Source organism: Diceros bicornis, chromosome 37, assembly GCF_020826845.1.
Source record: "Diceros bicornis minor isolate mBicDic1 chromosome 37, mDicBic1.mat.cur, whole genome shotgun sequence".
Taxonomy (NCBI): Eukaryota; Metazoa; Chordata; class Mammalia; order Perissodactyla; family Rhinocerotidae; genus Diceros; species Diceros bicornis.
The window spans coordinates 9,840,966-9,867,725 of record NC_080776.1 but is presented as its reverse complement, the minus strand read 5'-3'; the positions used below and the strand labels follow the sequence as shown (position 1 = coordinate 9,867,725).

The following is a 26,760-nucleotide window of genomic DNA, read 5'->3' as shown; positions in this document are numbered from 1 at the left end:
CCGAGGGCTCTTTTCTTGAGCTAATTGGCTCTGCATCCTATGATCAAAGGAGGGTGGGAAACACTTGGACGATCAGATGCTGTGAACAATGCACGAACCATAGTGAGGGCTCACTAAGCCCTAGCTGTTGGATGATTACCTTCATCATTATTTAGAGGGATTCCTCTATAAATGTTCAAGGGAGCTTTAAATACTAGCCCCACCACCCACTCCCTGCCGTCCTGGCCCAGAGAAGGTAGCTGCTTTCACGGGGGTAGTTTACGAGCTACTGGGGAACCCCTCCTGCCCTGACACAAGCTCTAATGGGCTCTGTGGTAGGACCTGGGTCCTATTCTCTGTCAAGTGAAGAAATAAATAAATTCATCCATTCAGTGTATTTATGAATGAATATGTAAGGAACGTGTTTCAGGACAGGAACAACGCTGACCCACCCAGGGCTCAGAAAAGGCAGCTAAGAGTGGGCCCTAACTGACCTGCAGCCTCTTCCCCCAACCCCCACCCCGGGGCCCAGCAGTTCTCTGCCCTCCTCGGAATCCAGGGGCCCGGCAGGAGTGAGTGACTGTCTTCCAGAGGCACTGATTGTTTCCCACACGATTCCACGCTCCCGGGCTCCAAGGTTTGCAGAGGGCTGGCTGAGTCAGGGGTGGCACTGGGCATCCGGAGGATTTAAGTCTTCTCCAGCCTACTACAATCCACCCCCCCAGGAGGTCCCACCTTGGACTTCCCCCAAACAAAGCTTTACAGTGAGGTCTGACCAAGTTATCAGAACTCATCCCACCACCAGGAACCCTAAGTCAAAGGCCTTCTAGACGAGGGAAAGGAGAAACCCTCAGACACCGTAAAAGAACGACCCCTTGTCCTCTAGGCCCACACCTTCCAAATCTTTCAGTGTTGACCTTTCCAACGGTAACAGATGGGAATGCCAGAAATAGAGCAGTCCCCTAAATTCAGGTACGCAAAAATATAACTTTTTTCTCTGTAACTCAACTTTACCCTGGTAATAAGCCCCCATTTCTAACCAACAGAAAAGTTAACCTGATAACGTTAAAGTAAACTCAGCCCAACCAGTGATCTAAACTCGATGAATTCAAGTCTAATTTGGTCACATCCCCATCTGGGGGCTGGGCCCAGATGCCCCACTGGCATCTGACCTCCGTGCCCCACAGGCTCCTTGGGACCCCCTCCCTTCTCCAGTCAAGAGAAATCTGGGCAGCTGTCACCAGCCCTATCCTGCCAGGTCCTTCCAAACTGCCATTTCCATCTGCCCTGGTGGCATGGGGAACATCTGACAGGCCACTGTCCTCCCTAATTCCAAACAGGGAGCAAGGCTCAAAGCCCCCCTACCCTGAGAGTCCCCCAGTGTCAAGGGGATTGCTCCTACACTGCTTCTAATGCTCTTCTCTAAGACCCCTTCCTCTCCCCACCCCAGGTTCCTTTATCCGTTCATGGTCCCTTTCAGATCTCCTCTCACAGCTTAGCCCTTTCACTTAAAACCTAAAGATCCAGCATCTTTGTTCTCTCCAGTTCAGCAGGGAGGGGTGAAAGTCACCCATGAATTAATACTTCACCTAACAACTCACCACAGCCTGGAGGAAAGAGAACCTCCAAATACAGCGCATCTGGGCCTGCGTGTCCTGGACGAGCCTAGGACTATTCAGGAGCTCCCCAGCCCAGGGCAGGGTGGGCAATGGTCCCCCTGTGAGTGGGGCCTGGCACACAGGCCCATCCATGGCAGGGAAGGGGGAGGCAGTAGAGCCCAGTGGTTTGCTGACAGCCCAGGCTTTGAAGTCAAACAAGCCTGGACTCACCAGGTCTCCTCCATTTACTGACATGATCTTGAGCAAGTCATCTGACTCCTCTGAGCCTCAGTTTCCTCTCCCGGAACAAGATGCCACCCACCTCCCAGGACCCCTGTGAGGAGAGGATACTGTCATTAAGCAGTTAGCTCACTGCCTGGTGTGCCAACGCTCCCTACATGTGACCCACCCATTGGTACCCAAAACCACACACACACATACACACACACTCAGCTGGAGCCCTGCTTTTGGGCTCAAGGGCAGCCTGACTTGTCTCCACTCCTTCCTCCAGCCCTCTTCCCAGGGCCTCTACACAAACATGTGGGTGCCTCTATTCCCATTGTGTTCATCCTTGGGGACAGGAAACAGATCCCTACTCAGGCTGGCTCCAGTTGGAGAGGAGTTTACGCGGTTAGGACTCTTTCAGTGGCTCATACTTGGTTCAAAATAGCTTAAGCCAAAAAGAAAAAAGGAGGAATCTCCTTTAGCCCTCATAACCTAAAATTCCAGAGGTGTCTGCCTTCAGTCACAACTGGGCCCAGGACTCCAGGGACACCAGGACTCAGTCCTGCTGGCTCCACTTCTCAGCTCTGTCTTCCTTTCTCTGCATGGTTCCACTTGCAGGAAGGCTCTCCCCTCATGGCCAGCAGCTCCAGGCTCATCCTCTCAACAACACTCACAGGGAAACTCGCCTCTTTCTTGGTTGCTCCAGCAAAAGGCCAGGACTCGGTTTGGTAGGCCAAACCGGGCCCCATGAGCATTCCTGAACCGATCACAGTGGCCACAGAGACAGGTAAAGGAGTGGGGTCAACCCAACCAGGCCCCGGGCCAAGTGAGGTGGTGCTGAGAGAAGGCAGGAGCGGAAACCACCAGATGCCACCCCGCCTCCAGAGCCCAGCTCCACATAGCCTCTCCCCAGTCAGCCTCTCGTATGCAGCTCCCATGCCAACAGCCCGAGATCCTCACTAGCTCCCAAGTGAAACTGGAGAGAGGGGGGCTCTGATTGGCCCAGCTCCATTAGGCAGGGAGTTCCCACGCCAGGCCACGTGACAGGTGCTGCCATTGAGGACTGCTGCCCGTGGGGGTCAGGAGTACCACTTGATCCCACCAGCGGGGGCGGAGCAGGGTTGGAGATCAGGTCTCAGGTTCAAACAAGGCCGCCTGGTCTGCCCGTGCGGGAAGAGCGTTGGGCGGGCAGGTTCTGTGAGAAGTGGCAGAAACGCAGGCCTCACGAGTGACACATCTCAGTACGCCCAGGACGTCGGGAGTGGAAACAGCTTTATTGATACCTGAGAACAAGTGCAGGAGAAACGATCCGACTGACCACTCGGCCTGTCCCCCCAGGCCAGATCTTCTAGAGGCCAGACCATTTCTCTGGCCCTTCCCTTGGGCCGTGGGTCATTTGGGGCCTCCCTAGCCAGCGCCCAAAGGCTGGAGAAGTCCACCGCCAGAGTCTGGAGAGAGAACATCTGCAGCCATGGCTCCTGAGGCTGCGGCGGGGTCAGTGGAAGCCTCACCGGTCAAGGTCTAGAGCCTCTTGGGTCACAGTCCGGAGTCCAATGGAAAACAGCTCCTCCCAGGGCTCCCGGATCCAGGCCAGCAGGGCTGTCAGCTGCTCTGGACACACAACGCGGAGGGCCCAAAAACTCTCCAGCCGGGACACCTGGAGATCAAGCAGCAGGGGAGTGAGGCGCACAGAGCGCAACCCAGAGCGGGAGGGGAGGTCTCGGGGACGACCCTCCGCGGCTCCTTGGCTCACGGCCCCTTCCCTTCCCCAAGCCTGCCCCATAAAAGATCCCGACTTGGAACTTTTTAAACAGAACACACTCAACACTTACTGAAGGCCCCCAAAGGGCTTTCACATTTACTATCCTGTTTCTTTAATCCTCCCTGTTTTCCAGAACACAAATTATGGAGTCAATTCCAAGGAATTGCTCGGGGCTCAGTTCCTGGCTCCACCACTTGTGACGCGGGCAAGTTGGTTAACATCCCCTGATCTGTAACAGGACTAATAATAGTACCTCCTCATGCGTGGGTTTTAAAGATCAAACGACTGGCACATGGGCCCACTACAGGCCTCCCAGCTGGCAAAGGCTGGGCTCCAAGTCCGGGGTGTTTCCACTGCCTACACCTGCCTCCGTCTCTACTTGCTGCCGTCTAAACCCAGTGGGCCTCTAGCTTCTTGCACCCTATTTCTCTGTGTTTCCCCACCACGACTGCCCATGGCAAGGTCCACACTGCCCCTAATTCCTAGCCTTCCTAGACCCATTTCCCACACAGCCCACCACCTCTGCCCCACCACACACACATACACGCATGCACACGCACACACCTCATCGTAGAAGACCAGCCGCAGCTCCTCCGGGGCCGTGCGGTAGAGCAACACGGAGCTCAGACTGCTGAGAGGCTGCTGCTCCCGGACACGCATGGAAGGGCCTGGCCCAGAGGGTGGGGCCTTCTCAGAGGCCTCTCCAGATGCTGCTGCAAGAGGCGGCTCTGCCTGGAACCCTACAAGGTCCTCATCCAACAAGTACAGGGTGGAGAGAGTCAGCAACAGGGACACAGGGCAGGTAGCAGAGCCTGGAGGGCAAGAGGCAGGGTGAGGCCCAGAGTGGAAGGTCACAGATGAGCCCAGGGCCAGCGTCCCCGTGCTGCTCGGGAGAAGAGGAGCCAACCACACTGAGGGGGCCACAAAGCAGCCTGTGCCTTGGGGCCACGGCCTTCCCTGTTCCAAACTCCAGGCATCTCTAGCCTCCAAAAGCTCTAAGGCCCAAAACAAAGGGAACCTGCCCCACCACCCACCCACTCAGAAAGAAGGGTCCGCTCTCGCCTTCTCCAACAGGATGAGGCAGAGCCAGCAGACCCAGCCAATCTGCTCCACCTCACAGAAAGCCTGGGCCCGAAAGCAAAGGTCTCTGGGCAACTGAGGCCCCAGGGCACCTCCTGGCCCCACCCAGAGAGGCCAGGAACACTAAGACTGTCATGTGGGTATGCCCACCAGTGAGAGGAAATGCAGATTCCGAGAACTGAGAATTGCTACAACGGCACGCAGAGGCGCTAGGCGGCCGGGCCAGTGGCCTGGGACAAGATGGGGGACAGAGGCCTCACCTTCAACCAGGAAGACCCGAAGGTAGAAGAACCGGCGAGGCTCGGAGGAAGAGTCTCTTTCCAGCAATGGCCTGAGGGGAAGGAGTGGTCAGCTGGCGGGTGGGAAGTACCATGAGGGGGGAGAGCAGGAAGGAAGGACCGGGCCTAGATCAGGAGGCATGGGATAAGGATAGGCGGCAGGCCCAGGTGCTCAGGGCCGGACTATAGCTGGGGCTGGTGGAGAGAGGGCCTGTGGTCCAAGAGCAGCGTCTGGGCACCAACCCCGGCCTCAGGCTCCTATCGACTCACCAGAGCCGGTGCTTCGGGGTTACCTCCTCCTGTGTGGTGCTAATGCTGCTCCTCCGGGTTGAGGGCAGAGACTGCAAGACATCTGGAGAGAGCCAGCAAGGACAGGGAACCCTCAAGCCTCCAGCTCTTCTATCTCAACCTCTCCACCTCTGAACACCTTCCCATTCTCTACACTTCTAGATTCAGAAACTTCTTCAAGGGATCAGTCCCATCACCTGTCTGTCTCTACTGTGGGAGCCAGACATGGGGCCCCTCAGCCCCACCCTCCCTGCCCGCTCCCAGCCCTCTCTCACCGCTGAGCTCCTCTAGGAAGGCCCGGCAATGCTTGGCATCTCGGGGCAGCAGAACACAGCTGCCCGCTCCACCCGCCCACTCCAGCCGCAGGCTCTGTCCTGCTAGGCCCAGCTCTATGCCGCTCAGATCCTGCAGGGGAACAGCCAGGGTTGGCTGTAGCCAGCTAGCTGGAGGCCCGCTGTGGAGAGCGAGGGGCAGAGGGGCAGAAAAGAGTAAGACTGGAGTGACACCACAGGGGGCGGTGACCCTTCCCTGGCCACAGCCCCGCTCACTCACCAGATCTCCCCTGTCACCTTCAACACATAAAGCCTGTGGTCAGACACAACCACGAGACACAGAAACTCCCCAGGGTGGCCTGCCAACAGCAGTGGCACCTAAGGGGAAGAGGACATTGATGAGAAACAGGAAGAGAGGAAAGGGATGGGCCGACAGAGAGCCGAGGTACTTGCGACGGCACCTTCGGCCTGACCCTCCGCACACTCATCCATCCCAGCCTCTCCACCGCCCGCCCTCTATCCCACAGCCCCTGCCTGCACTCAGACCCACGTCGGGCTCTTAGCAGGCCTCCAGCCTGTCACCTCGCCCCTCCAGTCTGCCCTCCACTCTGACAGACGGTTCTAAAACACATAACCGATTGCCATTTCCCTGCTTCCAGCCCTTCAGTGGCTCCGGCAGCCCTCGGGATCAAGGGCAAACTCCTTGGCAGACACATGACATTGCTCCTGAACCGGCCCCCGCCTGCCTGTTCAGACTCCTCTCGGGACACCTGCCCCCCACACCCCACATCTGGCTGCCCCTACCAGGGGCAGTGCTCCCCACCAGCCGCTCTCTCCAGCCTCCACGCAAGTGCTGCTTCCCAGACCTACAACATCCTTTTCCTCCCTCCTCCGGAACTCCTCCTTCAAGACCTGGCTTAGCCATCACCGCCCCCAGGAACGGTTTCTGGCCCCCTCAGGCTGGATCCAATGCTCCTCTAGGGCCTCAGCCTGAGCCCAGCCTTGCATATCGCATGATGGTTGTCTGTTTCTCACATCAGAATATAAGATACGAGGCAAGATCGGTTCATTTTAGATCCTCAGCGTGTAACATACAGCAAGTGCTCAACAGAGAGGGTCCAATGACACTGCGTGTTTATAATAACGACACGAGCTCCCATTTACTGAGTGCCAGGTGCCGTGGTAAGCAGCCTACAGACACGAGCCCTCACTAATGCTGCCACCCTCTGTAAGGCAGGTGTCATCATCTCCGTTGTCAAGGGTGACAACTGAGACTCAAAGATCAAGGAATGTCCACACAGCAAGTAACTGCTGGGGCCGAAACTGGAAGCCAGACCTGGTGGTTCCAAAGTGACTGCTGTGGTGGAAACAAGTGGGTGCCCTGCTCAGTTAGGGGCCCGGGCAGTGCCAGACTGGCACAGACCTTGACGCAGCACTGGAACTCCTCCTGGGCATCAGTGAACACCTCCACGTCCAGGAAGAGCCGGAGCCGGTGGTCCACAGAGCGGAGGCCACAGCGCTCAGGGGCTGGGGACAGGCGGTGGGCAGTCAGCCTGCCCTGGCAGCCCACGCTCCATCCCCAGCTCCCCATTAGTGCCCCTTCACCCCCAAAAGCCACTCCTCTCTCCTTTTGCCTATACTCACGGGGACTAAGGCTCCAACTGTGGTGGTCATGGGAGACTGGTGCCTGAGACGGGGCACTGTCGGCCCTGTCGCTGTGGTCACTGCGGCCAGGAGGGTCATGCCCAGCACTGGGAGATGGCGAAGGAGCTGGCGATGGCTCTCCCTTTCTCCGCTCCATGTTGGGGGTGCCCAGGGACAGAGCCAGGAGAACCACATGATCACTACCACAGTTCGGACACACTGCAGGAGATTCTGGAGGGAGGGATGCAAGTTTCTGTGAACACCCCCCACAGTACCACAACCCCCCACCATGCTCATAATGCTCCCCCGAAGACTCGGACTCACCCGAGTCCACACCTCCAGCTTCATACATTACCCACCACTCCCATCCCACTCGACTCCCGGCTGCCGACCAACCACTCCTCATCCCAGTGAGATAAGCAAACCCAGACCCTCGGCCCACAGCCTCCTCAAAATACACCCTGCCTTCTCATTTCAGGCCTTCTCAGAGAGGGCCAAACTCAGCCAGGCCCTGCTCTGGTCCCCGCCCACAGCCTCGGGCTGATCAGGTACTTCAATGCTCTATCAGCAACGTCTGAAAGCCCCAAATCACAGATTGGGAAGGCAAGGTGCCAGACACGGGTCAGATTCCAGGCTCCATCACTTAAAGGCTGTCATCTAAGCAATGATGACAAGTCACCTGAGCTCTCTGTGCCTAGTTACTCATCTGTAAAATGGGGATGATGACAGTGTCTGTCCTACAGAGCTGTCAGGAGGAGTGAAGAGAATCAGGTAAAGAATCCAGGACCCAGATCAGCAACAAGAGAAGACACATCTTCACAAGGCTACAGTGCTCTGGGCATGTGCGAGACCCTTTGACGGTAGCGTCAAATCTTGCCCTATTCCACTTTGCAAACGAGGAAAGCAGAGATCAAAGAACCGACCGTCCTGCCCAAGACTGTACAGCTGCGGGCGGCGGCGGCCACTGATGGAGGACCTCTGTTTTGAGCCGGGCACTGTACCTGGTGCGTTTTTGTCACATTTAAATCTCCTAACAGCACCATGGGGCAAGTTCACACTCTTCTCTGTTCAGATGAGGTAACCAAGGCTCAAATACAAGAACGGAGCACAAAGAAACGCTTGTTGATAAGGCCACCATGAAGGGACCCTAGGGACCACATGACCCCATGAAGTACACGCAGGGTCCGGGAGCGGGTGGGGCTGTGTCCATTGCACACACTGAACTGCTGGGCCTCAGGGTCCTGCAGCCACCTGGGCAGAGTCAGGGTGGGGGATGGAGAGGGTCCATTTTCTGAACAAAATTGAAACCCCTGCTCCAGCTGCTGCCAAGAAGAGGACAGTGGCTAAAAAAAGTCATGGATTTCAAGAGAGATGTTATCAAGAATATTCCTTTCTTCCTCTTCAATGCCTTCCAAGACACTGCTTTTCCCCTGGTCTATGATGGAAAAATCTCTCTTCTTAAAGAACAGAATGTGCAGAGATGCCACGAGGCCCAGCTCGATATCAAGCAGCTCACGAGGTCAGTCAAGGAAGGACAGTCTGAGCCAACTCCCAGAGCATCTTACTTCCACAGCCCAACTCGCTCAGAGGGCAGCATGCAACTCGATACTGCACGGAGGGCTCAGGGGGTTTAGGGGGTTTCTGAGTATCAGCCAAAACAAGGGGGAAAAGACTTCAAGTTATGAAACAATAATGAGTGTGTTGAAACAATTACAGAGATTGTATTTCCTGACTTTTAGAGAAAAAAAGAAGAACATAATTTCACTCTTTCTACTTTTTTTTTGTAAAGGTAGCAGGCAGATGGTTTTATTCTTCCCCCAGGTGGAAAAGCTGGCCCCCACTCTTTTCTTCCCTGGGGTTCCCCCTCCACACTCCCCACCTCAAAGCCATTTTCCCTGAACGGTGGGAGGTGCGTGGGCAGGGGGGCAGGGCAGCCTTGCACTTACCTGTCTTCCCCCACACAGGCCTCCAGCCTTCCTCACTGTCCAGTCCCAGCCTGGGCTCCTCTGGCTTGAACTCGTGGCGACAACGCAGACACTGGAGTCTGCCCGCCAGCGGGTCCCTTGCCTCCCCAAGCTGACGCTGAGCCACGCTGGCTGCTGGGCTCAACACAGCAAGCAGTTCCTGCAACAGGCCGGCCAGATGCAGGTGTGAGCAGGTGGACCCGGCCCTCAGCCTTCCCATCTTCCTGCAGCCTCCCGGGCCCCGAGCCAGGGCCCCCCGTCACCTGGATGGCCGCGTGGGCATCAGGCTCCAGCACCACATAGCGACGCCACTGGCGGTCAGGGCAAATGTAGGAGAAGCGCAGCACGAGGACGGGGGCTCCGGGGAGCGGGTCTGCACCCTGCGCCGGAAGGGGGGCCCCAGTGCAAGAGAGCGGGGCAGGGGTTAGAGGGATTAGGGTTATACTGAGAGTGTGGAGGGAAACAAGAGCTCTGCACTCTGTTAAAATGATTTTGCTGACATCCTCCAGTTCAGAAGCTCTACTCCTCAGCCCCGCCTCCCAAGGGGCCTCAGCCACATCTTTGCCCCTCCCAGCTCCCCTCCTCGGCGCCAAGTGCCAGGAGAGACTGTGAGGAACACGCAGCCCAGAGCCTGGCACCCAACAGCCATGTTGTCAGAGCTGGCTCCTGAAAAGGGCCCAGCAACTCTTCTGGAACGGCCACTCCCCCCACTCACCTCGGGCACTGGTTCTCTCCGGGTTGGGGTCTCGGGCTCCACCTCAGCTGCCTCCAGACTCTGGAGCTCGAGCCGTTCCAGGGTTCGAGCCGCTTGGAGCTCCACCTCAATCAGGTGGCCAGAAGTGATCCGGAGAAAGCGTTCCCGGCCCCGAACGCCCTCAGGGCCCTCCAGGGGACACACCAACATGGGGCGACAGAGCTCCGCTGAGGAGACGCCAAGAGAGAGACCCTGTAAGGAGGGAAGGTCCCCAAGACTCTGCCCTCCCGTGGGGTGGCCCTCCATCCAAAAGGGGTCAGCCACCCTGTGTCTGGGTTTCCCTAACTCTCCCAGACGCACCACCATCACTGGCCCCAGCCTTCCCCATGGCCAATGGGTGCTCACCTTCTACTTCACTCTGCTCCTCCTCCTCCTCCTTTCCTTCCTCCTCTTTTCCCTGTTCTTCCATCTCCTCTTCCTCCTGTGGCTCTGGTTCCACGCTGACTTCCTCTGCCATTTCCTCGGGTGACTCCTTCTCTGGGGGCGGAGGGCCAGGTGCAGTCTCTGGGCTCAGGGCATCTGGGCGCAGGGTGCTGAGGGCAGGGGTCTCGGAGGCAGCCACAACGGGGGTCCCAGAGGTCTCCAGGTGATTCCTATACTGCAGCCAATCACGGCCGAACCGTTTCCGGAAGCTGTTCATGAGTTCAAGTTCCCGATGCTGCTGCACAAACCATCCTGGGCAGGTGGGAAGTGCAGAGCTTAGCAAGCCCACACCCCACCGCAAGCCGACGGCGCAGCCTCTTCTGTGAGTGTTCCGCAGGGTGAAGGAAAAGGGTCTGTAATGTGTGTGCAGTGGGGGCGGCGAGGGGGGAGTCAGAGGGAGGCTAAAGGCTCCCCTCAGCAGCATGTCCCAATGTTCTATGGAACATTGTGGTCATGTGCAATTCAGAACTGCACGTCACGGGCTGCTCTGGGAGCGTCACAACCCAACACAGCATATTTAAGGTCCTGAGAGGTCCTGGAAGGAGGACACCTATTTAACTTTGTTTAATCTCGCATTTCCCAAACGCAGCCGGCCATGGAATCCTTTCATTATATGACCTTGCAACATCTCACAAACTTAATGTTCCTTGAAAGCACTTGGGAAAACGCGGCCCAAAGGAGCAGTCTCTTCTCCTTTCCCTAAACTAAAGAGAGGAACGAGGGAAGAGTAAGAGGCCCTCCGCCATGCTCCACTCCACCAGAAGTCAAATGCCTCCTAACTAGAAGGTTGGAGAGTGCTGGATGGGGCGTGGGGACAGGGGTAGGGCTGACTCACCAGCCGGGGAGGGGTCCAGAGTCCGGGGCTCTGGGTCCGTATCACTGGGTTCCGAGATACTGGCCCGCCTCACACGGACTCGGCTCTGAGGTTGGGTAGAAGGATGAAGTTCTATGAAAGCCAGGGCCTCCTACCCTGCCATCCACGGCCACCACCCAACCTACCACAAACACCCCACCTCCAAGCAAGGTGAGGCTTTACTGCTCCCAGGCCACCGACAACCCAGAGCCCCGTAAAGGAACCCGACCCCGGGCACAAGGCAGTCTACGACTTCGTTTACCTTCACCTTACGAAGTGGGGGCTGGACCGCAGCACTCCCTGAGGAGAGGCTGTCACTCAAATCCGGGCCACCTGAGGTTTCGCTGGTACTCCCCACTGGCCAGGGCGGGGGTGGAGCCGTGGAGCCAAGCCCTGAGGATGTGGAGGTCTGTGACATGCGTGACAAGAGGAAGGAGAAAGAGGTCGGAACCAGGGGAGCACCTCTGCCCTGCACAAGCTAGCCGGGAGACGGGACCTCCTTTCAGGCTGAGCAGGAAGACCCTTACCCCAGAAACCCATTTCCCTCAGCTTGCGCCCTCCCTTCACGTCCTCCCAAATCAGTCCTCACTCTCCCACTCCCATCACTCCCCACAACACTTACCTGAAAATCAGTCAGTACCAAGACCTTTCCATCGAGAAGGAACTGAGCAGAGATAAAAGGGGAGGGCAGTGTTGGTGGTGGAGCGCACGCCCCGGGGGAGCTCCAAGCCAGGGTGGGAGCCCTCCTCGTCCTGTAAGGACCACCAGGCTCAGCAGGCTGTAACAGCATCATAAGCAGGGGGGTCCAGGCCTCGGCCCCTCGCCTAGGGATGGGGTGGGGAGAGGCCAGAGGGGGTGGGGGCGGGGTAGGACCGGGCAGGAAGGGGAAAGCAGCGGGACACGGAAGATCACTCACGCCGGGAGCAGCATCCTTGGCCCGGGGAGACAAGTACTGGGCGGTGGCCGCTCGGTGCGCAGGGTGGAACCACAAAGGGTTCCCCTCCAGGTAGAGCTGAGGGCAGGAAGAGGAGCCTGAGATGGGCCTTGGGCCTCCATGGATGAGGACGGGCACTGACCAAATGAGCTTGGGAGGGAGAGCACAAACCTGGCTCCCAGGTCCTTGAAGCACCCAAGTCTCACCTTGCGGAGCTCAGCCAGCAGCCACAGCGGCGACAGCTCCCGGTGTCCTTCCAGCAGGTTGTACGCCACATCCAGGTGCCGCAGGTTCCTCAGCTGCTCCAGGCCTGGGGCGGAGGCGAGAAGGGAGGACGGACGTGTGGGTGATGGTGGGGTGTGTGGTGTGTGCTGGGGGAGGGCACCGTAGAACGACAAGCCTGGGCCCCCTGAGGCCTGCCCATGAGTCCGCATGAGGCTCTGGAGGCACATGGTTCCCGGGCCACCCTGCCACACTGAGTCTCACACTGCCCCCATTCCCCTCCATGTCTGCCCCACCCTCTCCGACTCCCTGGTCCCCATCTCCCCCACTCACCATGCAGGCTGCGGAGCTCATTGCCTCGCAGTATCAGGGTCGCCAGAGCAGCCCCCGAGGGTCCCATTCTTGGCACGGAACGCAGGTGGTTATAGGAGATGTTCAGGTGGTGGAGCTCAGACAAGTCCTGGGAGGGGGTGCAGGGGACAAAGATTCTCTCCTTGAGCAAACTCCAGCCAGGCTCTTTTGAGCCCTCTCCTCAATCTTGGCCTATAAAGACTGCAGAGACTCTGAGCACAAATGATTTCATCCACCCCTCCACCCCCCACATTAAAAGACTTGAACAAATACTAGCATGGATCCTAATAGCTCAAAGCCACATCCCTAGGATGACAACTCCAGTCCCTTACGTTCCTGCCTAGAAAAACTCAAGGCTGCCAGAAGAATTTAGTTTGTTCCAGCAATGCCCGAAGATAGGGCCCCCATCTCCCAGCCTCCATGGGAGGGTAGGAGCCTAACTTCGGCAAGCACCAGTTAGCAAACCCAGATGGGTTTCACATAGACCAATGCCCCTTTCCTGCTTTTTGTAAATTTCCACTTCCTTGACTGACTTCAGAGGAGCCTGACTAGAGTTTGGTCAAGGACAGAATCTGGTCAAGGCCCTGCCGCTCCCCCTCCCCACTCCCGTACTCTCCCTTTAAAACGCCCAGTTACCTCTGCACAAATGGAACTTGGGCTCAGTTCACAGTGAATAGCTTAGTACTGATTAAAACAGTTTTACTAGTGATTAAATATCACAATAGTTTATGACTATTGCAATAGTTTTTTACTGATTAAAATCTGTTCTTACCACTTTAACTCATGCCCAGCTTTGTTTATCATTGATGGGGAGACATGGGAGAAGGGTTCTTCATCATCATCATCACAAAAGCCACCCTTTTCTGAGCCAGGCACTAGGCTAAGTAACATCAGACACTCCTGACAATCATCTCAAAACTACAAAAGTAGGTGAAGAAACTAAGAGGTTAACTAATTTCTCCCAAGTCACACAGAGATTAGGAGATGAGATTTGAACACTGAGTTGTCTTATGCTAGAGCCTGAGCCCCCAAACAGTACTGCTTCCCAGGATGTGGCTCCACCTGGGGGGGCAAGAGCAAGGTGGGAACAAAACTAGGTTCAGGAGAGAGGGTTCAGAGCAGAATGATCAGAGGCCCCAGGGGCGCTGGGCACGCCAGGCTGCTCATACTCACCATCAGGAAGCCCTCGCAGTCCTGGACTTGATTGTGGCTCAGGTTCAAGAAGCGCAGAGCTGACAAGAGACGCTGGGGAGATGGGAAGAGGAGGCAGAGAATCGGACACCCCCAGGCAGCCAGCTGGCCCTCTTCCCTAAGGCCCTCCTGCCCACCCCTGTCCCTCCCAAACTCCCTTCCCTCTGAGGCCCTCACCAGGGAGCTGTCTAAGGCAGTCAGCGCGTTGTAGCTGAAGTCAGCAGAAAGCAGAGCCAGCCACGGCAGGGCGGAGCAGAGGTCACCACCGCAGGCCGAGAGGATCTCCTGAGACAAGGTGTTCGGTTACCTCCACTTTCCCGTCCTCCCCACCCAAGGCCACACTCTATCACCACTCATTCATTCGTTACATACTAAGCTCGGTCTGGAGATGCAGACCTAAAGAGAGGCCAGGGCCCTGGCCCCAAGGAGTTCACTGTAGGGAGAGTGGGGAGGCAGACACCAGAGTATTTAATACAATATGGTAGATGTGACCATAACTACACAGACAGGCAGAGAGTGCTGTGGGAGCACAGCAGAGGCAGCAGGACACTGTCCAGAGGGAGGAGGCAGGGAAGACTGCAGAGGAGAAGGAATGTCAGAGCTTGGTCCTCTCTGTCTCTCAGGACAAGGCGTCTGGGCCCACCCCTCATCCTCCTTACCTCTAATGCCTGGATGCTCCTGCTGCAAATCAGGGTCTCCAGCTGGGAGTAAATGCCACGGAGGCCATGGAGGCAGTGGAGGGGGACACCTCGGAGCTGGGACAAGGCAAGGGAACGGAGGGAGAGAGACAGAACTTCACAGAAGACAGAGGGCTCACCCACTTCCCCTCAATGGGAGGAGGGAAAAGATGACAAAGCCAACTGTGGTTCAGGGAAGTGTTAAACGGAAAGAGAGTGGATGCCACATTACTGCAGAGCAATGGGCACACTTAGGCCTGGTCCCCCCCCCCACCAAAAGAGGCCATTTCTCTTTCTCCATCCCCAAATGGCTGCCTCAAGCTGGCTTTTGTGCACCAAAATCCCCTAGCGCCCCATACCTCCAGCTGCCGAAGGGACTTGAAGGGAAAAATCTTGATAGGCCCTGGGAGGCCAGGACCAGGGACATGGACCAGCTAAAAGAAAAAACACTCAAGTCATTGAGGCCCGGCACATCTCTCTTTCCTTGGCTTCTCTTCCTTAGCACTGCCACCAGTGGCTCTCACATCTGATCTGGGCCCTGCAGATCTTGCACCCGTGCCCGGCCCCCCAGCCCCTGCCTCCACTATTCTCTTGGGTTCTCTGTACCACTGCTCCATTCCCACCCCAGAACCTTGAGTGAAAGCGTTTTCTGCAGCACATCGAAGAGGAACTGAAGCTGGAGGATGATGGGGGAGTCGGCGGGGTGGGAGGGCAGGGCCACAAAGCCTGTCTGGCCAGGGCCCCATGGCCCCAGATGTAGCTCGAATACGTGGTTCAGCTGCTGCAGTGTGGCAGTCAGCAGGCTCAGGGTGCTACAGCCAGATAGGACCACGTCCCCTGCAGGGAGAGACGCAGACAGGAAGGACGACATAACAAAAGGGTCTTTCCCTTTATTCTAAGACTTTGTGACCCTGGATACACCCACTCCAATCCATATTGTACACCTTCCACTGCAGGATCCAACTTGCTATCTCCTCCCTACTCAAAAGTCTTCAACGTCTCCCCTCTATCTTCAAAAAAAAAAATTCCTAATTCTTCAGCCTGATATATGTGATTGCGTCATGTAACGACTCCAACCAACTTTTCCAAATTTTCTTTTACCATCTGCTCAAAAGAACCTGGTCTCCTCACAGTGCTGGAAATACAGTCAACTTGGTTCACAGCTCTCTCATTTTCTGATACATCCCCTTCCACTCTGCCCAGCTTAAGACCCTTCTCCTCCAGGCAGGAGGAGATCTTTCTCCTCCTCTCAATACCCAACACTGCTGAACTTTTACGCTATAACCACTCATGCTACATAAAAGTTGATTGGGTTTTTTATCTTTATTTCTTTTTCTGATTGCAAAAGTAACATGCACGCTTACAGAAACTTTCAAACAATATTAAAATGCATGGCATAGAAAGAATAACCACTCATTACAGCACTGAGGTATTGTTATTGCTCTCCCTGTTATAACTGCTCTCTCCAATAAGACCGTCATCCTTGAGAGCACCTTTTGGTCACTGCACCTAAAAAAGTACAGCTACAAGGTAGGTATGGAGAAATCTTTTTTTAATTTTTTTTAAAAACAAGGATAGAGTCAAAGGATGTTGCAAAAATAGTAGAGAGGTACCTATACTCTTCACCCAGTTTCCCCCAATGGTTACATTTATATAAATAGCAAGACTAGGAAACTGACGTTGGTATGTGAATGTACTATAGTTCTATGCCATTTTGTCATATGTGTAGATTCCTGTAATCCCCACCACAATCAAGATACAAAACTATTCCATCACCATAAAGATCTCCCTCCTGCTACCTGTTTGTAGTCATACACACACACACCATCATCCCTAACCCCTGGGGCCAAGTCATATTTTTGCTGAATAAATTAACAAATCCTGCCACTTTGCATGAAAGATTTTCTATGTACTAGACACTGGAAATACATACAGACATGGTACAAGAACTCTTCCCACCCTCAAAGAGCCTCCCAGTCTACCAGAGGAGATAAGACGTGTCCATATTTAATAAAACAAGCCATAAACCAAAAATGTTATAAAGAGAGATTCCACAGATGCCGTCCATGGGAGTGCAGAGTGAAGGAAGGCAGCTAACATTAATTGGGTAACATGTGGCAGAGGACTGTGTTACCTCATTTAAACTTCATCGGAATCTCCTAAAGAGAAGCACTATTGACCAGCTCTCACAGATATGGAAATTGGGGCTCAGAGAAGAATATTGGTTGAGATCATATAACTGGCAGGAAGTTGCTACCTCTGTCTGATCTCAAAGCCAAGGCTTGTTCCACCACAACTAATGTCAACCACATACTGAACAACTACTGTGGCTCCACTGTGCCCAGGCACTGAGGGAGAAATTACAGTAACAACAGCTACCAATTTCGAGCACTTACTATATATGCAAACACTGTACTACATGCTTTATGTGAATCAAAATTAATCCCTACAACCTGTAAGGACAATCATTATGCCATTTTGCTAGTGAGGAAAACTGAGGCTCAGGAAACTTCAACGACTTGACCAAGTTTGAAAGAGAGCTGGGATTCTAGTCCAGGTGGGTCTGACTCCAAATCTCGAGCTTTAACTATACTAAGCGCCCTGCCACACAGCAATGATTATGACCAGTCCCTGGTAGTAACGATCACCTTCCCTCTGAGAGTAGCAGAGAATGCACAGAGGAAGCAACACTGGAGTTTGGTCTCGAAGGATGATTCAAGTTTAGACTGTCAAAGACAAAGGCCACTGCAGGCAAAGGTACCAGAGCGAACAAACCCGGAAGCAGTAAAGAAATGAACTGACACCCGAACCCTGGTGACTCTAAACAGCTGTAACTCTGTGACCTTAAGGGGGCGTGTCTCTGGAAGGCAGCGAGCACCCCCACCTCGCCCCAGCCCCAGCGCAACCGGAAGTCCACTCACCGGACTCCCGCAGGAGCCCCGCGAGCTTCCACACCAGGCAGTCCCGCGGGGCGGTCGTCATGGCCACAGGACGCTGGGGGCGGAGCCTGAGGAAAGAGGAAGCGGAAGAGCCTCAGGTGGGTCGTAGAGCCAAAAGCCCAGGACGTCCGCGCAAACCGAGGCCTCGCAGGGAGAAAAAAGCAAGAAAGAGAGCAAGGAAGAGCGTCCTCCTGGGTGCCCGCTGGAGAAGCATAAAGCCTAGTCAACCAGACTAACCCTCCTGTTTGGTCCTCCCACCTCTCCGCAGCTCGGCACCTATCAATGATGGACAGGAAGTCCCACCCCGGAAGGAAGGCCAGCCCGCGGGACGACCGGAAAGCACGCCTCGGCTGCCGGAAACCACGCCCATAGTCGTGCAAACGTGTCGGGCGGGGGCGGGGCCGGCAGGGTTCGAGCGGGGCGGGCCCTCCGCGGTGGGAGCTGCTGGTCTCGGACCCGGTCCCCGAGCTGGGCCCCCATCATCCCCGACCTGCTGTGGGCCCCGCACGGCCCGGGACGCCCTCTCGGCTCGCTGCGGCCCCTCCGGGCCAGTGAGGAAAACCTGACTCGTTGCAGGCTGGGCGGGGGAGCAAAATTTGGAGAAATGGAATTTTCTGTTAGTAAAAGACTCGTCCAAAGCGAACACTCGTTTTCCAATTAGAGGAGAGCGTGTCTGCCATAGAAGGGAGTTTCTCGATATCTGTTGAAAGAGCTGAGGCTGACGGAGGTGCCCCCTCTGGGGTTCCTTTGATGCTTTTTCCTTAATCTCCCTCCAGATTCGTTTTTCTTTTTGCCTTCAGCGGTATCAGACTCTCACATTGCGATTGGTAACGCTCCACGTGTACCTAGTCCTTTGTTTTTACTGTGTTTCGTCTCATTACACCTGCATCTAAAAGTTGTTATTATCCCGGGTTTGAAAATGAGAAAACAGGTTCACAGAGGCTAGGTTACTTGCGAAGGTCGTTCAATTAGTAACCGGTAGGGCAAAGACTGCCAAAGTTTCTTGGTTCCAAGTTCCCATTGTAGCTTTCCCCGGGTTCCTGATCAAATAAGGACGTCAGCTAGTGAACTAGATTAAGTAAAAAATGTAACAATTTCTGGTTTTCAGGGTGGGGTTTTTTTGTTGTGTTTTTTAATGAAGTGCGTTTTCTGGTGAAGAAATCAAAATGAATTGTAAGCCAGTCGAGAGTAGGAATATGGTCATAGTCATCTTTATCCCAAGTTGCAAAATTTGAGAGATCTTATTTTCCTAAGACAAAATATCTGAAATGGGGATTTATACCTCTAAACCACACAGTTTAGCATTTAGGGCATGCTATGTGATCTGAGCCAATATCCTAAAATGCAGTGAAGTGAAGTGAAAGTGCATCATGAACAGCAACAAAGCAGGATATAAATATAAAGTAAGAATAGGAGCTCAATATATTTTTATTGAATTATTAATCCCATATCCATGATGCTTGTCAGGCCCTGCTCGTCAATCACCTGGAACTAGGGAGGGAGGGTCCTCTGATACTGTTACTGCCAACTCTAACCCTCTTAGGCAAGAAGAGACAGATTCTTTGGAAGTTCCTGACATCGCAGTGCTTTGAAACCTGTTTCAGGCATGCCTCCCCAGTCCACAGAGTTTTTCTGAGAATTGCTCCATTCATACCGGTAGCCCCTGTAGCCAGATTTGCTCTACATCTATTGCTTTCCAGAAATGTAAAAGGGGGACAAAGAGAGCAGCAAAGAAAGCTGAGCTACAGAGGGAGAGAAAAACACATCCACTGAGAGAAGCAGCAACAGGAGACCAAGCAGTTCTTGTTTCCAGCCCCCTTGTGAGGCCCACTCCTCTTTCTGTCCTTGGCCTACAGGGGAGGCCTTGGCCGCCTTCCAAAGAATTCTCCCTTTTTTTTTTTTTTTGCCCAAATTGTTTTGAGTGTATTTCTGTAAATTGCTACCATAAGAACCTTGACTATGACAAAACCTTTTTAAAAAATAAAAATCTGAAAGGAAAAAAAAATTATCCCAATCACTATAACAGAAAAGAAAAAAAAAGAGAATGTACCTAGAACATTTTAAAAGATATGCCAGATCTGTGTGAAGAAAAACAGAGAAATTTAAGGACGTTAAAGATGACCTAAATAAGCAAAAAGATACCATGTTCCTGATGAGAAGATTCAGTATTATAGTGATGTCAATTTAATGCAATTTCCCTCAAAATCCCAGTGGAAAGATTTTGGAACTTGACAAGTTGATTCTAAAATTCCTCCAGAAGACTAAACACAGGAGCGCAGCCAAGACATTCTGAGGGGAAAAAAAAGAACAAGAGGCACTAATAGGGGCCTTGCCCTACCAGACAGCAAATGTCCTATAAAGCCACAGTAACCAAAGCAGCCTGATACTGACAAAGAGATAGCAAAATATTGATAGATCAGTAAAACACAATACAGAAACAACCATGATTACATGGCGATTTTGTTACTATACATGATAAAATTGACTTTAAATTAATGGTATACATATGATTTCACTCATATGTGGAAGATAAAAAAACAAACACATAGATATGGAGAACAGATTTGTTGTTAACAGAGGGGAAGGGGGATGGGGGGAGAGCAAAAGGGGTAAAGGGGCACATGTATCTGGTGATGGGTGGAAACTATACTTTTGGTGGTGAACACGATGCAGGCTATACAGAAGCCAAAATGTGATGATGTACACCTGAAATTTACATAATTTCTGTAAACCAATGTGACCTCAATAAAATAAAATTAAAAATTAAAAAATTAAAGTAAATAATGGTGTAAATAATGAATTGTTCAATAATTTTGACACAACGAGCTGGCCATCTGGGAAAAGCTAAGTTCCTTCCCTCACACCATGCACATTAGGTTCCAGAAGAATTAAAGAGCTAAACTTTTTTTTAAAAAGTAAATCTAAGGACTCTTTAGAGTTTAAAGTTCAAATTCACTTCTTAAAGAAGTACTATCTTTATCAAAAAGGCATGCAATACCACCTCAAAAAATTTATCTTTAGAAAGAAATATGTATGTCCTGCTATTGCATAATTTCATATTACCGTGGATGAAATTGTGTTTCTCAAAGAAATGCTGTGATATCATGCTCTTAACTTATAAACACTCTTCTGAGTTTTATTCCCCAAGAGTAATACTCCACCTAAAATCAGAAATGTGCAGCTGAACCTTTAAAGCACATGACCAAGACCTGCCAGCACAGCAGAGGATTTGGTACTAGAGAGGCATGTTCCTCTGCCTCAGGCTCCAGCCACATGTTATTGTGTAAAGAGAGAAGGGACTTGTAAGCAGCTGCCACTGGTAGCTTCCCTGCCACCCCTCAGTTCCCTCTGCAAAATGCTTATGATCAAAGGAATAAGGAAAGGTGAGCTGGTTACTAGCTTAGGCAGCAGAGATGGAGGGAAGGGAGGAGAGGGTATCTTCATACAAGAATGACAAAGTCAGCTGCCAGAGAATATAGACCTCAGCATCCTGGTCCAAAGCCTGCTTGTTACTGATACCCTGGAGCCTGCAAGCCCGCAGGGGAATAGAAGTAATAGTTCATCTTTGGGACATGAGCCATTGTCCTGGATCTGGACCTCACCCCTCTGATGCAACAGCCTCTTACAGCAGATTGGATGACTGAGACCTAAAGATTCCTCCGAAATGAAAATTTCACACTTGAAATTGGGTTGTGAGTGGGGAGGGTGAAATTGAATGATCTATTTGTTTCATCAACTAGATATCTTCATAGAGAGGGAAAGGGGGGCAAATGGAAGAGAATGAAGAGGTATGAATATTACCTGCAAAAATAGGTTTTGGTAAAAGAGTTTGTACTACAGAGCAGTCTGTGTGCCTGACACCCATGGCCCCAGGCTTGAGTGGTCAGAGGCAGGTCTTTCCACATAAGTTACATTGAATCTCTCGGCTCTGTTACCAGACCTAGCCAGAGAACACTGGCCCAGGAACTGACCCAATCACCAAAGTCAAACATATGAGACAAATCAGCAGCATTGGAAGAAGTCTGGCATAAGAACTCTGCATTAGAGCGTGACCGAGCAAGCCCATGAGAGCCTCATTCCGGGAAAGACTGAACATGAAGCATGTGGAGGGAAAGCTGGAGAAGCAGAAGCCAAGCTCAACGCAAAATTAAGAGAAGCCAGGGATGGCTGACCAAAAATGAAGCGACGAAATAACAATATTCCAGGGCCGGCCCGGTGGCTTAGCAGTTAAGTGCGCGCGCTCCGCTACTGGTGCCCGGGTTCGGATCCCGGGCGCGCACTGACACACCGCTTCTCCAGCCATGCTGAGGCCGCATCCCACATGCAGCAACTAGAAGGATGTGCAACTATGACATACAACTATCTGCTGGGGCTTTGGGGGAAAAAAGGAGGAGGATTGGCAATAGATGTTAGCTCAGAGCCGGTCTTCCTCAGCAAAAAGAGGAGGATTAGCATGGATGTTAGCTCAGGGCTGATCTTCCTCACAAAAATAAAAATAAAAATAAAAAAAACAATATTCCAGTGACCCGCAGCAGCTCTGGTCACCCATCCTGAGAAGACTTTGCAGTTCTGCACAAAATAAGCTGAGGGATGCCCTGCGTGGCTTTATAGTAAATCTGTGGTCCCCGAGAGTGCCTTTAGTTCTTTTCACTGTCTGTCCTGGAAACCCGTGGAATCATCTGAGAAAGGATTAGGAAAGGCTGTAAGCAAGATGGGGACCTTGTGCTTAATTCAGAACACAGAAAGGAACAGATGAGGTGAAGACGACATTTCCCAATCAAGCTGGTTGGAAAAGAGCAGGAGCCTGATGGAAATGTGAGTGGAGGCAGCTGTGGAGAAGAGCAGACCGCAGGCAGGATCTTGGAGAGGAAGAAGAAGCCTCTGTTCCAGGCATAATCCACAGAAGGCCTGTTGGCAAAGTCAGGTACATATGAGACACCTGTCTTCCATCTCAGGCCTCTTCGCACACGGGGCTGGAGGGAGGAGGGAAATGGTCCGCAGCAAGGGAGGAAGCTGCAGATGGAATAGCACTAAGACCTGCAGTGTGAAACGCGAGTCAGTGGCAAAAGGAAAGAGAGAAGAGTGAGATCAGAGGGCTTAGGGTCTCCAGGGCCACGGGAAGGGGGAAGGCAGAGGCTGCTCTGGAATCTCAGAGCCTCTGTAGAACTTCAAAATTCGAGCAGTCTTCCATTCATGCGACAAATATTTACTGGGCCCTGACTGCATACAGGTCCTGTGCTGGATTCCCGGTAAATAAAGGAGACAACAATGTGGCTCTTATCCTCAAGAAGTTGGCAGTCTGGCAGAAGGACAGACACCAACAATCACATTTCAACATTGTGTTCATTTCCTATTGCTGCTGTAACAAATTATACCAAACTTAGTGGCTTAAAACAACACACATTTATTATCTTCTAGTTTTGAAGGTCAGAAGTCCAAAATGGATCTCACTGGGCTAAAGTGAAGGTGGCAGCAGGGCTGTGTTTCCTTCTGGAGGCTACAGGGGAGGATCTGTTTTCTTGTCTTTTCCAGCTTTGAGAGGCTGCCCACTTCTCTCGCTCATGGCTGCCTTCTCTCTTCACAGCCAGCAATGGCCAACTGAGTCTTTCTCACATCGATCACTGTGACGCTAACTCTTCTGCCTTCCTTGTCCACATTTAAGGACCCTTGTGATTACAGTAGGCCCATCCAGGTAATCCAAGATAATTTCCATATTTTAAGGTCAGCTGATTAGCAACTTGAATTCCATCTGCCATCTTAATTCTCTCTTGCTATGTAGCGTAACATTTGCACGGGTTCTAGGGATTAGGACGCAGACATCTTTGGAGGAGAGGGCCGTTATTCTCCTACCACAACCATGATGCATGTTATGGTAGAGATAGTGCTATGGGAGATGGTTCCAGTCCAAGATGGCAAACTGAATACATGCTGCAGCCTCTCCCTCCTATTCCAAATGGTTAGAAATAACAGAAAAGACATAGAAATAAGTAAATAAATTCATAATCACTCTGGACAACAAAGAGAGCCCTTGGTCGACCAGGAACCGTGAAGAATCCCTGAAAGATGGATGGCAGGTGGGAACCGATCAGAGAAGAACACCACAGCCCAAAATGTGCATAGCAGTAAACTGCCACAGGACTTGAAAATAGCACCAAGAGCACTCAATGGCCCGAGAGGGTGGATCGTGGGAGCTCCTGGGTGCTCATTGATTATTCAGGGTGCCACCAAGGCACCACCAAGCATGTCAACCACTGTGCACACACTCCCTCTTGTCCCCTGGGGTAGAAACTCCAGCAGGATTGTCTGCCTTCGGGTGGGAGCTGTCGATATAAGATCACTAGGTGGAGAGAAAGGACAGTGTTCCTGGTTGCTGGTGACACCCAGGGGGAAAGAGAAGTGCCCACTTGCAGAAGATGTGCTGCCAAAATACCCCAGCCATCAGTATACTGCCTGCCGTCAGACAGTTACTGACAATAGATTATGATAGACACCATGACATTGTCTCATACCCTTTTTGCTAAGGAGTATACAGAGGAGAGGGCAAACAGTGTAGCAGGGAATCTCAGATAAAAGATGAGCTTCCAACCAATAATTACCCAACATTGGAATAAAGTCAACGTCTTGAAAGAGATATCAAATCCAACGTATAGAAAAACTTTCACCCAGTGAAGCAGCCCAGAGAGAAAGAACAGGACTTGAGAATAATTATAACATTCTAGGACACAAAAAGATATCACATTCATTTTTTAAAAATCAACTGAAAAATTGAACATGATTATGAAACAACAAAAAACCCTCAATAGAATGATCAGAATGGGCACAGGACTGGAAAATAGCACCAAGAGCACTCCGTGGCCCAAGAGGGTGGATCCAGCTAAAAGGTCACGTGTGACCTGGAGGACTGAGCAAACACGTTTTTCTATCACAAAGCACAAGACAAAACATGGAATGTATTTATCAAAAGAGAAAGCTAAGATAAGCAGAGCACCAATCTAAAACTTTCAACATCAGCTAACGAAATTTCTGAAGTAGAAAATAGAAAGAACGTGAGAGGAAGTTTTATTCAAATAAGTAAAAGAAGAAAATGCCCCAGAATTGAGGAAAACCATGAATTTTCAGTTCCAAAGGGCCCACCAAATGCCAATCAGGATTCTTTTGTAAAACTAACATGTAGATCAATTGTGATGCAAATGTCACAGTCAGGAGGAAATCCTGAAAACTTCCAATGAGGGAAAAAAAGATGAACTACAAATGTATGAGAATCATATTGACATTAAATCTCTCAATGAGAAACAGAATGCAAGAAAAAAGAGAGAGAATTTTTTAAGGGTCAGAGGAAAGATATCTTTGAATCTAGAATTATATACACAGCCCAACCATCATTCAAATGTGAAAATAAAAAGACTTTTTCAGTTGGGAGGTTGACAGAAAGTTTATCATCTAAAGACTTACTCTGAAATAAGTAATAAAAGGAAACAGATCAGCACTAAGGAAAATGAATCCAAGAGGAAGAAGTGAGAGGCAAAAAGCAATGGTGAGCAAAGACTTTAGTAAATTTGTTCAAACAAAAGAGTAGGACAAATTAGACACAGACATACCAAAAAAGAAAAAAAGAAGGGGAGGAAAAAAAAGAAACATTAAAAAGATAAAAGGCCAGGGAGCTGGCGGAAGATGGCAAGGGCAGCGCCTAGCCCACAGAGTAGAAGAGGAGGTCTTCAGGACCCCCATCCAGGGCTCAGGATTTGCAGAATTTAAGAAAAATGTGAAGACCTTGCCAAGAAACCTGAAAACAACTAAAGTGATGAGGTATCAAGAAATAAATTGGCCTTGGCAGAATTACATGAAGATGAAGGGAAATGCAAATCCTCCAAATCTGATAGACCTGAAGTTATAGTCTTTAGAAGCTCGTGAGCACTACCTCAGAGGTTGTCCTGCTACTGGGGTGTGTTCATTTGGTTCAGGCGCTGACCGCCATGGCACTCCGTTGTAAGGTTCTATCCAAGTGCACAGGGGTACGGTGGATGACATATAACTTGACCTTCAACTGGGAAAATTGTGAATGCACTTTTCAAAGAGGCGAGGGAACACGGGACTGTCCCTCTGAATGAAGCCACAGGAGCTTCAGGTGATGATAAATCTAAATCATTTACAGGTGGCGGGTACAGACTGGGTCATTCCTTCTGTAAGCAGTCTGAATACATCTATGGAGAAAATCAGCAGCAAGATGTTCAGATTTTGCTTAAACTGTGGAGCAACAGTTTCAGTTTAGATGATGGAGAATTGAAACCTCACGATGACTCAACAAATGCTCACTTTCTGGAGTCTGTTAAGAGAAGGGTGACTCTCATTGCATGTTTGCCTGAAATTCGGCAGCTTATATTAGAAATCCTTTAAAGTGGCATTACTACACACAGAAGATTTCAAAAGAGACTCCCCTGGAGCTTTAGTGACTGGTTCATGGTGGCCAAGTGAATTTGGATGTGGAGGATCATCAAGATCAAGAATACATAAAACCTAGAATCAGGTTCAAGTCTCCTAGTGGAGAAAGGCAAAAACTTGGAGACCCTCCACCTGAAATAGTCAGTACACCTTCCTCCCCAGAAGAGGAGAAGAAGTCAATGCTTAATGTAGTTGTTCTTACTGATGATTCAGTGCCAACGACAAAAATTCAGATCAGGTTAGCAGATGAGATACAAAGAGTCAGTAGTACACACAGGATCTTGGATGTTGGGGACTTTATTGTACAGTTCCGTCCTGAATTTGCACCTCTTGACTTTATTTTTGTGACTTCATTTCCAAGCAGAAAGTTAACTGATGAAAGCCTGACACAAGATGCAGATGTTCTTAACACTGTGGCACTCCAGCAACTAAAATAATATTGCTGCTATCCAGGAAGTAGCAGGCAGGAAAGATAATGTGCCATATTAATAAGAAAATACTTCCAGCACAAAAACAATCAAATTGTTTTTATTACTTTTACAGACACATTTTGGTTTTATTCTTATTCTATCTTCCAGACTTAGTGTAGATTAATTTGGACTACATCTTGAGATAAACATATTTGAGTTTTTTAGTTGCAGGGCTGGCTTATGTTGATAGCTTTTAAATAGCCAGGCAAACAATTTGCTACATGTGTAGTGTTAACATAATATTTGTTAGCAGAAAAAAAATGAATAAAACCCTTTTTGATAAATGCATTTGGTAGAATTTGCACTAAAGTTTCTTGATGCCGTGTTGATCAATAGCCATTAAGAATTCTTTTTATCAAATAAATTGAAAGTGTTTCTGTGGGCTGGCCCTATGGCTTAGCGGTTAAGTGCGTGCGC

General features: G+C 51.3%; 1 protein-coding gene and 1 pseudogene across 3 annotated transcripts; one reads left to right on the top strand and one right to left on the bottom strand.

Annotated features, from left to right (window-relative positions):
• Nucleotides 1-1,149: 1,149 nt before the first annotated feature.
• STK11IP (serine/threonine kinase 11 interacting protein) lies at nt 1,150-17,743 on the bottom strand. Of its 3 annotated transcripts, XM_058533083.1 has the most exons (26): nt 17,672-17,743; nt 17,417-17,502; nt 15,127-15,332; nt 14,855-14,929; nt 14,478-14,573; nt 13,996-14,103; nt 13,801-13,872; nt 12,610-12,736; nt 12,261-12,364; nt 12,037-12,132; nt 11,743-11,784; nt 11,383-11,529; nt 11,103-11,187; nt 10,190-10,519; nt 9,806-10,011; nt 9,354-9,470; nt 9,073-9,250; nt 7,127-7,357; nt 6,906-7,009; nt 5,763-5,860; nt 5,486-5,664; nt 5,193-5,274; nt 4,905-4,975; nt 4,129-4,376; nt 3,314-3,459; nt 1,150-3,085 (listed from the first exon to the last, which is right to left on the bottom strand). In XM_058533083.1, the coding sequence occupies exons 2-26, from the start codon at nt 17,475-17,477 to the stop codon at nt 3,076-3,078; spliced, it is 3,219 nt and encodes a 1,072-aa protein (XP_058389066.1). In that variant the 5' UTR covers nt 17,478-17,502; nt 17,672-17,743; the 3' UTR covers nt 1,150-3,075. The 3 variants fall into 3 exon arrangements, with proteins under 3 accessions (XP_058389066.1, XP_058389068.1, XP_058389067.1); XM_058533085.1 differs by having other exon boundaries at nt 1,150-3,459; XM_058533084.1 differs by lacking the exon at nt 17,672-17,743 and having other exon boundaries at nt 11,389-11,529; nt 17,417-17,634.
• LOC131399251 (UBX domain-containing protein 2B-like) lies at nt 17,476-25,828 on the top strand (annotated as a pseudogene).
• The last annotated feature ends 932 nt before the right edge of the window (nt 25,829-26,760 follow it).